At 41.9% G+C, this 13,386-nt stretch overlaps 1 protein-coding gene across 1 annotated transcript in view; it reads left to right on the top strand.

Annotated features, from left to right (window-relative positions):
* The window catches only part of itgbl1 (integrin, beta-like 1), a 35,276-nt gene that overhangs the window by 14,429 nt on the left and 7,461 nt on the right, over positions 1-13,386 (top strand). Inside the window, exons 3-7 of the mRNA XM_019893428.1 lie at positions 838-984; positions 1,627-1,749; positions 1,949-2,089; positions 6,073-6,213; positions 9,175-9,321. Coding sequence (XP_019748987.1) covers positions 838-984; positions 1,627-1,749; positions 1,949-2,089; positions 6,073-6,213; positions 9,175-9,321 — 699 coding nt within the window. The remainder of the gene's footprint in view (positions 1-837; positions 985-1,626; positions 1,750-1,948; positions 2,090-6,072; positions 6,214-9,174; positions 9,322-13,386) is intronic.

Here is a 13,386-nt window from a genome sequence, read left to right as displayed (position 1 = left end):
TGTGATCTTCATGAGTTGGTTTGTCTGTTCGTAGGCTATTTCTTGGTTCACGAAAAGCGATTTTCCGATGTAAGTAGGACAGACTAGGCTATTTGCATTCTGTGGCGGGTGGACTGGTTCCATCATGACTAGAATGGCAAATAGAGAGAAAACATTCCTCTTGAAAAAGTCAAAACAATTCTGCTGCACCAATTGTGTTTGTTTTTCCATTTGATAGTTATCAGGCTTCTTTCTTCTTCATGGAGGATGACATTCGGAATGCACAGAGATGATGACACCACCTGCCATTCTAGGGTGGTGGGGAGCAGTTCTATGGTGACTCGTGCAGCAAAAATAAAAAATTTGTTTCTCTAACAAAGGTGAAAAGCTCATGGAGCAGTTTGTTTGTGTGTTAGTACAGTAGGATATTTTCTTGTTCGTCAACAACAATGTAGAAAACAAAGAATAGACACACTGGATGCGACCAAAGGTTTCGTTGTGACTTGATCGCCAAAGCAACAAAAACAATCCACAATCAAAAGTAAAATCTAAATTAAGTAATAGTAAAGCAAAAAAAAAAAAAAAAAACCCCAAAAAACTAAACGTTTCAGTATTGATTAATGTGTCATCTGTTCAATAGCAGTCTACTTCCTGGTTCATGGAGACTGACATAAAATGTCAGAGTTAATAATATTTACATTCTAATAATGTGCTTCAGAAGGAAACACATCGACCGCCTCCCGCAAATCCACAATAACACCCCCTACCCCCCCATGTATCCTGGGCTTTGCGCTCCATTTTTAACCACAGAATTTCAGCGTTAATAAACAGCATGCAGTGTCTGGTGTTTCCCTTCAGATCACGGCTACTGCGACTGCGGGAAGTGTGAGTGTGATGACGGCTGGTTTGGAGAGGCCTGCCAATTTCAAGAGGAGTGTAACCTTTCTGGAAAAAAGAGCAGGGAGAAGTGCAGAAACCCACAGGGGGTGGTATGCTCCAACAGAGGTACACTGTTGCATTAAGGCGTCAATTATTCATCCATGTTTAATATTAAGCTAGAATGTTGAGGAGTTAATCATTGATCAGCAATTGATTGCCGTGTTTATCTCCAAATGACTCAGCAGATAAATACTTATTACAGTGTTAATGCAATATTCATTCTCCTTTTTAATTATTTTTTAAAATTGCATTTTTATTGTTGTGATTATTGATTTTTTTGTTTGTTTTTTTCCACAAACCTCCTGGTAACAATTTAGTAGAATGAAAGACAAAAGATGCCCTAATGCCCTAATTTGTGGAAATTGACAATGACAACATTTGGGCTTTTTCTTTTTAATGATTATAATGAATGTCAAGAAAATAATAAGATAAATTATTATTTGGGGGAAAATGCAGTAATTTGGGAAAATTATTTGGACTAGTATATCCTCCAAGTTTGCGTTGGTGAATCAAGTCAAATTGAGCATAAAAAAAAGCAATTTTGAATGTATGGAAAAATATAGCTGTTATGGTTGCAATTGTGTGTTGTAAAAAATGTAGTGCACCTGCTAATTTATTGCGCATATACATTCAAATGGCTGTTTGTATTTTCTCCTTTACTCCTTCTGTGAAATGAACTTAAATTTAAACTAACATTTTTGGCGAAAGGGACTTGCCACTGCGGTAGCTGCATGTGCAAAAATGAAGACCACAAAGGCCTGGTGACGGGACCCTTCTGCGAGTGTGACGACAGCGAGTGTCTGGATGAGGAGACTGGTGAAGTGTGTGGAGGTACAGTGTGTGCCAAAGCTCCCATCTGGACAAATATTGTAACATTCATATCATTGCAGTATAACACTAAAGTTGTGATTTAAAGATCAAAAGTCAAGATCATCTGAAGTGTCTTTAAAAATATTGACATTTTGTAGTTGAGTGAACAGCCCACAATCGGATCGACCTCAGGTTGTTGCATGTTGCACTGTGCTTCCAGGCCACGGCCAGTGTTACTGTGGAAACTGTTACTGTGCTGCTGGTTGGCATGGAGACAAATGTGAATTCCAGTGTGACATCAGCCCATGGGAAAGCAAACGCAGATGCTCATCTCCAGACGGCAAAATCTGCAGCAACCGAGGTCTGTTCATCCACTTTGAAGGCACAGGGAAACAACAGAATTGGGATGTTTCGAAAAAAAAAAAAGAAAGAAATACGCATTTAATTATATTATATTTTAAACGAAAATGTTACTGTATTTACAACAGACTTAAATTATTTTTGAATGTGAACAGGCACTAGATACGGTAACAAATAGCAATTAATTAGTAATATAATAAAATAATGTTTGCACTCCTCTTGAAATGAACATGTCATTTTCACTTTGATGTCATAAAAAAAAAAAACAACCCCAAAACAAATCAAACCACCCAAAAAAATAAAAATGCAATTTACGATTGAAACAAAAAGGACAAGGAAATGGGTCTTGCTGTCACACAAACTAAGGATCTATCCGAAAACTATCCATCCATCCAGTTTCTGATCTGCTTATCCTCACAAGTATCGCGGGGTGGACCTTATACAAGCTGTCATCATGCAGGAGGCGAGGGGCACCCTGAACTGGTTGCCAGACAATCGCAGGACACATTTAGATGTACAACCAGCTGTGCTCACACTCACACCTAGGGACAATTTAGAGTGTTCCATTAACCTGCTATGCATGTTTTTTGGACTGTGGGCGGAAACCGGAGTACCCAGAGAAAACCCACGCAGGCATGGGGAGAAAATACAAACTCCACACAGGAAGGCACCTCTGTACTGTGAGGCCGGCGTGCTAACCAGTCGGCCACCGCGCCGCCCCATCTGAAAACTGAAAACAAATGCAAAAACGAAAAACTAACCACGAGCTAATGTGGCACAATATCAAAGGGGGCATGAATTGTTAAACAAGAGACACTGGCTGAAGGCCGAGAGCAGACAAGCTCACTGCTCTCAGATACATAACCACCGACGTACTCCGACAGAGGCTCTTAACTGCCAGCGGTTAGGTCTCGGATGATCGTACAATTAAATGCATGTTAATAAAAGAACACAAACTAACAAGTGTGCTTTTGAAAAGTACATTGGAAGCAGCTGTTTGTTAAATGGAAAATGTGTTCCACAATTCGGGAATGACGTTCGACATGGCTCTCACAGTGAATTCAATAGGACATGAAACAGACACCAGATCCGAAAAATATGGAGGATCCTGACCGTTGAGGGCCATCTAAGTGACTGTTCAAATTTTGTAATGAAGCCTAAAATTAATACGGAGTCAGCGCAAAAATGACAGAACAGGAGTGATGTGGTTGAATCTATGGGATCCAGACAAAGGACGAGCGGCGGTGTTCTGAACTAATTGAAGATGAAGATCCATTGCGGCACGTGAAGAGAGAATTCCATCAAGTGGAATAATAATGCAACCATGCACTAAAAAGAACAAGGAGTTTCTTGAAAGACCACAAAAGGTCCTTTGGTGAGAATTCTATGATTCCAGCAGAACTTTTTTTAATTTGGCTTGTCTCTTTTTACAATTAGTCATGGCGCTCTGCGATAGGACGCCTTTGCAGATTTCCCATTTTCGCTTAATTTAACAAGTGACAACACTGACTGTGTTCACGGAGGAGAACGTTGCAGCAGAGACAGAGGGCAAAGGTCGGATAGAATTTACCAGCGCAAAGAACAACGAGGAAATGATAAGAACATTTCGATTTAGATTCACATTTGAATTTTCCATATTTTCTTGAAGCTCTTTGTATAAAATGAATGAAAAGGAAAGCGGAAACAGTCAGGTTTGTAGGGTTGCACAGATCTAGAACAGGACTGTACTTGCATTTGCAGGGAAGATGGGAAATTGGGGAAGTATTTAAAAAAATGTAAATGTTTCCATGGAAATGTACCTTTTTTCCCTCTTGACTTGAAAGGCGCATATACAAAGTTTCAACGAATCGACAGCTCTTAACAAAAAAAAATGTATGTTGGGTACGTCAGTCAAGTAACCACTTGTGTGAAATCTTTGTTGTTTTAGTAAGAAGAATGCAAAAATGTAACCTATATCGAAGTGTAAACTGCTGGTTTAGTCTTGTTTATTCCTACAAATTTGCAGGGAAACTTTCCAATTTTGAAGACTCCCCCCCAAAAAAAAACAAAATTTGCAAGCCTAACAGCACAGTATACACTGATGTATTGGGGATGATAGGGGTCAGGATAGTTATTTGGGAAGCGTCATGCAGAAGATCGGTGAGTCCTCATGGAGGATCTTGGGAAGGTGAGATGTGGAACGTGAGGATAAATGCTGGGGAGGGGGTGGGGGGGGGGGTTGAGGATAATGGGGTTTGTCAAGGAGGCCATCAGGGAAGCAAGATGGGGGTTATTCGAAGGAGGATGCGGGCAAATCTTGTGGAGGGTTGGAGGGTATTTGGGAAGCATAGGGGCTCAATTGGGAGTACACATCTACAAGGATGGATGGATATCAAACGCAATTACACTTGAGAACAATATTTCTTCACATCGCGGCCGACACTGTAATCGACTCCTGACTCCTGTTTATTGCCATATGTTGTCATCCATTTCAATAAGTAAATGGCAGACTCAAAATAGAACTTTCCTTGATTTCACTTCAGAGCGTAAAGAATAATACTGGTGGCGTTACGCATGTCAAATGATTTATGTGTGTCTGTAGACTTGAGAGATGTGGCATTTGTGGAGCCAATGTTTACCCTCTCATTTAAAATTAAAGAGCTGCTGAGCATTTCAATGTTGACTTGAAACTAGTGTGCGTGTTGGGAACGGTTTATTTCTCTGACTTCTGTGCAGGAACTTCAATGCCGGAAGCCTGCGTTGTATACAGTAAAAAAAATGTACGATTCATCAAGAAACACACAAATAAAATATATGCCATACAAGTTATTTGCAGTAATAAGCATTAAGTAAATATATTGTACAGACTAGATTCCATCAATCTCCATATCATAGAAGTGTGTGTGTGTGTATATATATATATATATATATATAATTTTTGGGGACCATTTTAAATATCTTTGTACTCCACAGTAACCTTCACCCCCCCTGCATGAAAAGCTTGACTGACAGGAGACAGAGTAGCTCCTCCATCGCCTGGCTAATAATACCGTAACTGGCATGCTGTCAAACCGCAAGCAGCTGGGTGGCGGCGCTTGGGGCTAAATGCATGCATTAATACACAGAGAGATTCACAACCATCTCTATAGGAGGACTGTAGATGTGTGGTGCAGAGAAAAATAACAATTATGATCAGATTTAATGCTCAAACTCTGTGGTGGAAATAGAGGTGTGGATGGTGCAGTATTTGGCTTTGGCCTATGGCATGAAGGTAAATGACTATGATGACTCCATACATCATTGTTGTGATGAGATGGAGGATGTGGGTTTGGGGTGAGGGGCATGGGGGTGTTCAATCCAAACCAAATGGGCTGATACATACCAAAGGGCTCACCAGCCGGCATGTTTCCCTCGGCCTTGCTCATGCTCTGACAAGCAATCATCATTTCTGGATGCTGCTGAGCCGACGTGATTCAACCACATATGGTACAATTAATGACACCAGTATATACACACCGTTAAAAGGGGGAGCAGAGGTGGTACTCACACTCCGTACTTTGATGTTTTAAGAATGTATTTATTAAATCACTCCATAAGTTCTTCAACTCTCAATCAATAAAACCATGCTTAACTATTTACATCTTTTTTATGTCATGTGATCATTTGCAGATTGAAAAAGAAACAAGGCTATTTCAACAATGTCAGTCATATTAAATATAGATATCTGTTTTTCAATGCAGGGAGTAAAAACAAAAGGTCGTTGGAAAAAGAAATACTCGAGTCAGGTGCAGTTGCTTAAAAAAACAATCTACTTACTGGTAAATACAGTGGCAATGTTGTACTTCATTACGTACCATCTCTGAGAACAAAAACAATAATTTGCTTAGGGTCAGGGTTGGGCGACCCACCCAAGATCATTTGAGTTGATCCTCCATGCAATTGTAAAAAACAAATGAAACCTCATTGGAACTGTAATTAAATACATGTCTCATGTGTGTGTCTTAGGCACCTGTGTGTGTGGGGAGTGCAGCTGTTATGATGTGGATCCCTCTGGCGACTGGGGCGATATTCATGGCAACACCTGCGAGTGTGACGAGAGGAACTGCCATGCCACCTACGACCGATACACCGATGACTTCTGCTCAGGTGAATATTGGGCTGATTTAAAAAAAAAATGGAATTACACCTGCACAATAATTATCCAATTTTGCCCCTTCAGTATTGGCAAGCAAGGAAAAATACGCTTGAAATATGAATTAAGCACAAAATCAATGTGTCCATCACATTTTGCCACTTGCTCTCGAATGAAAATTACATCACAGTTGTTCAGGGATCAGGCAGGTCATGACCAATCATGGATCGGTTTTGTGAACGTTACATGAGCAAACAAAGGAAAACGGTGATTGGTTGTTACCTGAGTGTGGAGGGGTCACGGCTCAACTCTGAGTCCTTCCCGAATGACTGAGTTTCTCACTCTAGTTCTAAGAGAGGGCCCGGACACCCTGCAGAGGGAACTCATTTTGTCTGCTTGTATCTGAGATGTTGTTCTTTCTGTCACCCACAGCTGAAGATGAGGGTAGCAATATAGGTACCATAAGTAAATAGAGAACTTTGCCTTTCAGCTGAGCTCCTTCTTCAACATCACAGATTAGCTGTCACGAGACGGTGGTGGTGGAGGACCCCCAAAAAGCAAGCAAGAGGGAGGAGCAGGGTGAACTTGACGCACTGTATTAACAAAACACTGAGGAAACTAAATACAGAACAAACTAAGTCCTGAAAACAATAAAAATCCAAAGTAACAAACAAAAGCCCATGGCAGATGCAAAAACAAGGGGAAAGCAATACAAAGATCCATGGCAGTAAGGTACAAGCACAAACCAACAAAAGCAGTGACAGAAACAGTGACAGAAACAATAACCCGACACTGAATGGTCGGGCCGGGAGTCCTTGTAACAGAGAACCTACTAATGACATGATGACCAACAGGTGTGCCGCTGTCGGAGGGGCCATACAGAGCCACCTATTGGTCCCAAACAGATCAACCATGACACTAGCACAGAATCTGCAACACAGCAGACGCTCCACCGCTTCACCTGTCGATCTCCTGCTCCATCTTGCCCTCACTCATGAATAAGTGTACTTGAATTCCTCCACTTAGGGCAGGATCTCATTCCCCAAATGTACTTCACCCTTTTCTGACTGCGGACCATGGCCTCAGATTTGGAGGTGCTTTCATCCGAACCGTTTCACACTCAGCTCCGTTGATAATCGCAGTTTGAAGAAGGTAACAAAAACACAATCTGAAAAAAGCAGAGATGTAATACTGAGGCCACCAAACTGGACCCCCTCAACGCCTTGGATGTGCCTAGAAATTCAGTCCATAAAGGTTATGAACAGAATAGGTGACAAAAGGGCAGCAGTGGTGGAGTCCAACCATCATTAGAAATTAATTCAACTTACTGTCGGCAATGTAGAACAAACTCTGACATCAGTGGTATGGGGACGAAATTGCCTGTATCTGGGAGTTTGGTACGCCGTGCCTCAGAAGCACGCCACACAAAACTCCCCAAGGGACATGATCGAACACCTTCTCCAGGTTCACAAAAGAAATGTAGACTGCTTGTGCAAACTCCAATGCACCCACAAGGACCCTGCCACGGGTGTTGAGCTGGGTCACTGTTCCCGGGCCATGACAAAAACCACACTGGTCCTCCTGAGATTTGACCTCTCGATGGACTCTCCTCTCCTACACCCCCAGAATAGACCTTACCAGGGAGACTGAGAAGTGTGACCCATCTGTAGTTGGAACACACCCTCTGGTTTCCCTTCTGAAAAACAGGGAACTACCACCCAGGTCTGCCAATCCAGAGGCACTGTCCCCAATGTCCATGCAATGTTCTCGATGTGTGTCAACTAGTCTAGCCCCACAACATCCAGAGCCTTTTTGAAATGCGGGCGGATTTTATCCACACTGTGGCCCTTGACAAACAGGAGCTTTATAAACACCTCGGTGACCTCAACCCCAGAGATAGAAAAGCCCACCTCAGAGTCCCCCAGACTCCTTCCTCAAGGGAAGGTGCATCAGTGGAATTTAGGTTTTCAAAGTATTTTCCCCACAAATTCACAACGTTCTGAGTCGAGGTCAATAGCACCCCATCTCCACTATACAGAGTATTAATGGTGGACTGCTTCCTCCTCCTGTGATGCTGGATGGCGGACAAAAATATCCTCAAAGTCAGCCAGCAGTTGTTTTCCACGGCCTCGCCAAAGTCCTCCCACAACTGAATTTTTGCCCCAGTGACGGCCAAAGCTGCGTTCAGCTTGTCCAGCTGATACCTGTCAGCTGCCTCTAGAGGTCTACAGGCCAAAAAGGCTCAATTGACCCCTTCTTCAACTTGATGTATCCCTTACCGCCGGTGTCCACCAAGCAGGTTTGTGACTTTCCGTCACAACATGCACCAACTGACTTATGGCCACAACTCCGATTGGCTGCCTCAACAATAGAAGCACGGAACATGGTCCATTCTGGCTCAATGTCTCTCCCCTCCCCGGGATGTGGGAAAAGTTCTGCTAGAGGTGGGAGTTGAAACTCTTGCTGACAGGGTATTTTGCCAGAGGTGCTAGCAAACTCTCATGTTTGGATATACATTTGGATCCGCCAGGTTGGACCGGAATATTCCGCTGGGTGCAGGTCCGGCCACCAGGCGCTTACCTGCAAGCGCAACCTCCAATCCTGGCTCAAAGAGGGGGTCCCAATGACCCTCATCCGGGCAAGGGAAATCATGGGTGAATGTTTTTAATCATCATCAGGGGCCTCTGAGCCCTGATTTGTCTGGTCCTTCATCTAGGACCTGTTGCCATGGGTGACCCTGCAAGGGGCATACAGCCCCAGAAAACTTAGCTCATGGGATCATTTGGACACACAAAATCCTCCACCATGGTTAGGTGACAGCTCACGGGGGACTTTTGTTGATTTTGCTTTATTTTTTGTTTTTTATATTCAGAACAATCTTCATGGCAGTTGTGACTGAAAACTTTGTTGTTTGAAAAATATGAATAAATGGTGCTAGCTTGGGTGTTTGATGCAGCATCCCTCCCTTCCTCCAGGTCACGGTCAGTGTCACTGCGGCAGGTGTGACTGCAAGGATGGCTGGTCCGGAAAGAAGTGCGAGCATCCGCTCTCCTGCTCCATTTCTCTGGAGAGCAGCCTGAAGAAGTGCCGGGGAACGTCCAGACTGCCCTGCTTTGGACGAGGTACACCCGCTTCCTTCCCTCTTGCACTCCTGTTGCTATGGTAACCCCTTGCACTGAGCTCTCACCTCTCATCTGTAAAAGTGGGTCATTTCTAGTGCCTCTTTTGAATAGATCCAAACATGACAAAGCATATTAAAATAATACCTTTTGGCAGTGTCAATCAAAACAGGGCATTACAAGCTGAGTTTTTTCAATATTTCTTTTAATTGAATGTTTTCAGAACAGGGGTCATCAACATTGTGCCTTTTCAAACCTTAACAAGGTTTGACAAAACCACAACCCGGAAATCTAGACGTTCTGACTATGGGGATTCATTTCTAAATATAAACAGTCCCTTCCTAAATTTGAAAAGAAGCATCTTTTCATGCCTCCCTGACCCCACCAGTGTCAAAGTCAAGGCCGAGGGGCCATATCAGGCCCGCCACACCATTTTATGTGGCCTGCGAAAGCAAATCAAACATGGCAACTTCCATGATGGTTGCTAAAATATGTATGAAAATTTCAAATTCTCATATGTAATAAATAAGAGAGACATTGTAAGTATTTTCTTGTTGCCAAATACCCCATTACAGTAACTCCAACAACAGTTGAATAAATTGTTATTCTTGACTTCTTTATTTGATTTCAATCATAATGGCTCTCCAAGGGAAATGGTAACTAAAATATGGCCAGTGATGAAAATGGGTCTGACACCCCTGCCTGACCCGATGGCTTGTACCACACACTGAATGTGAAAAGTTAAGCGAACTGAATCTGTGTGGAAATGATTCAAGTTTATATTTGGAAAACTGAATGTCAAAATATACAGACTTGAATTTTCAGTGAGAAATTCAAATTGTACAATTCAAATTCAGTTTTTCGATGCACTTATTCAGGTTTCGGGACAAATTCAAATTATTTAGATTCACTTTCTAGTGGCACATATTAAAGCCCATTGTGGCGGCCCTGTATGTAATATAGTAATACTGTATACTAGATTTAATCATATTTATGAATTAAGGGTTAAGTTTAGCACAAGGTGTAGTTTCTTCTGAAATGTCATAGCTATAAATTGCAATGCATGATAAAATATGCATTGCACCTGGTTTTATAGGTCAAACTTAAAAAAAAAAAAATCTGATGTGCAAGAAAAAAGCCACTTTTTAAATCAGTGTTAAAATACTATGTACATTTAGGGACATATAAAACCATCACTGATTAAAATGTGCTATTGACCAATGTTATGAGTAATATAATTAAAGTAAGTATGAACTAATTTATTATTTCAGAAGTGTTTACCAAAAGGGTGGCTTTTCGTATATTAATCATTACCCAAGAAATAACTCTCATTTTCAAAAATATTCATGACATTTGCCTTAGAGTGTATCTATAATAGAATAGGAGCATTTGCTATATCAACCACAAAGTTACAGTGTACTAGTGGTGGCTCGATTTGTGTGATTTCTGACGTGTTATTCACCCCTTTTGGACAGCAGAAGCTCGTTTCCTTGCAACCCCGAAAACCGCTGAAGGCAGACCTACAATTGGATACGGGTGGCATTGGAAAGTCACTCTAATGCAGCAGATGTGCAGCTCGCTCATTCTTGTGGACCATTGTGGCCTGTTGATTGATGGCAGTGGGTTTAACAAGTGTCAGGACAAACGTGCCACGGAATCAGTCACAAGTTGAAATTGTTTAGCACGTTTTAGCAGAGATGGGCACTATTTTGCCGGTCCGTCCGTGACCTGGGTATCCGTCATCGTCCCTCCGTCCTTTTTCATAAAATAATCGTCTTCCGTTCCCATCTGTCCTCGTGCTTTAAAAGCGCTTCTGTCCCATTTTCAGTAATGCTGTGTTTGGCTGTTGCAGATAACACTGGCCATCATTCAAACAAAAATGACATTAACTGTTTCGCTATACTTTTAATGTTTCAGTGATAAGCAACTCAACCTAGTATTTCACAATAAAATAGCTCTTATGACCAAATAAAACAATAATAATAACAATTTTACTTTTAGAAATCTGTGCCTGAAATGGAGGGGGGAGGGTCATAATAATCTTGGTGGGCTTTGAGAGACATACAACATAGCCAGCATTTTTAACCGGCTGGATTGATCGGTAGTGAAATCCGTGTCCGTAGGTACTTTGTTATATTCTCTGAGTGTACATAAGAGATACTGTTGAGATAAAAAGGGAATGTTCTATAAAGGTGCCTACGTGAGTCATACGACCTCGTGTATGTGCTGAATAGCCTGTTAAAAAAAATACAGCAATTGGCTAGACTCTGGCCTTGCTATTTTGCATTGCGACACCACATACTTAACCCAGTTCGGGATGATCAAAGGGACGAACAAAAAACATCTTCTGTCCTTGCTTAGTCTGTCCTTTAAAAAAAAAAAAACAACAAAAAAAACAAAACAAAAAAAAACTCATTGTCCTCCATCCTCTGTCAAAATGGGCGTTCATCCTGGATGGATAGATGGTCCGTTCCATCCTCGGGATCGAATGCCCATCTCTGCGTTTTTGCTTCATTACTGCAGACACTAAGGTGTTAAAGCACTTGTTTGAAACAAACTAAAGTAAAAAAAAATCCTGACAGCGTCAAAATCCTAGTCATGTTTTTTAATGGAGGGAATAATATGCAATTTGTTGCCATACTTGCTGACACTGATTGTGACAGCTTCAAAATCATATTAATGGTTTGAAATAGCACCTCTGATGTCGCCAAGTTGATTTTGAACGTTAGTGTTTCGAGAATATTTTAGTGGACACCCTCTTGGACACCAACACAAGAGTTGTGTTAGAGTTTTGTCCAAGTCTTCAACAAGTTAAAGTTGTTTATCGAAGTTACAGTATACACTTTTTGGCAATATGGATTCAAGCCACATACCGTATGTAGTAAACGTACCATGTCAAGAGAGCTTCGAAATCCTGCTAATGGGTCCTAACATGGAGAATAAAGTCTTTGCTGTAGCCACGGTGACCTTGGGACCTCAATGGTCTATAGTCTTTTAGTAGTGTATAATATTGGTGGACCAGCCTGGCCCTCTCTCATGTTGTTTTCGCGCTCGCATCTGTGCGTACGTGACTTGATTGGAGGAGATGTTTATCAATGACCCTGTGATTGACTGGCGGCCAGTCCAGGGTGTTCCCCACCTCTCACCAAATACGACATGGCTGCAATAAATGGAGGGTTGCTTTTATCCATCTGAGGTGATGGCCATTTTGCCACTTGTTGTGGATTGATAATGACATCACAGTACCTAAGGGCTCAGGTAAAGAACATCACAGTTCCTAAGGGCTCAGGTAAAGACCAATCATGGCCGCCCCTTGAGATGGACATGAACTGGTGGATTTTGCTGCCACAAACACATTATTAACCATAATGCCGGGTTTAGACTAGTGGGTGTGAATTGTCCACATTTCAATGACATTTTTTGACTTGACTTCCTTTTTGAAACTGAGTTTAATGGAATCGTACTGGGCTGAGCGCCAAAAAACTGCAAGATCAGTGATGGGAAGTCGGGCAGTAGAATAGGAGGCATGTATAGTAGGTGCAGATGGCAGCTTGAGCAGAAAAAAAACCTGAAATGTGAACCAGCAGCTTGAAGGAATTTTTTTATTATTCTTCTCCCTGAGACACAAAAGCACATTCTTTCCACCATGAGGTATTTCCTCAAGGAAACACCTGCTTTCATCATTGGGATTCCTTGCCAAATGTGATGGAAATGCAATGAACGGTCGTATAGTCTCATACCTGGCATTTGACGTGCAGAAAAAGGTCAGAGTTAAAGGGGGTTTTTGCAGTTTATTTTGTGAGGCGACGCGAAAGATCTGAGTGACATTTTCGATGTGATTTCCCTCTACAGCTCGCCTCTGACAGTATGTGTCATCCCGATGACTTCTCACTTCACTAGTCACCAGCTGGTACTACGACACTCACTTTGAAACAATTCTGAAGGTCACTGACTAAGTTACCATGGCTTGGTTTAAAGCAATTAGCGCAATTCTGAGGTACTCCTCAAATCATATTTGAACCAGTATGTTTGGTGGAAAAACCAGTACCTTGACCATGACACCAAAGA

Source organism: Hippocampus comes, unplaced genomic scaffold (genome assembly GCF_001891065.2).
Source record: "Hippocampus comes isolate QL1 unplaced genomic scaffold, H_comes_QL1_v1.1 scaffold449, whole genome shotgun sequence".
Taxonomy (NCBI): Eukaryota; Metazoa; Chordata; class Actinopteri; order Syngnathiformes; family Syngnathidae; genus Hippocampus; species Hippocampus comes.
This window is presented reverse-complemented; position numbering and strand designations above follow the sequence as displayed.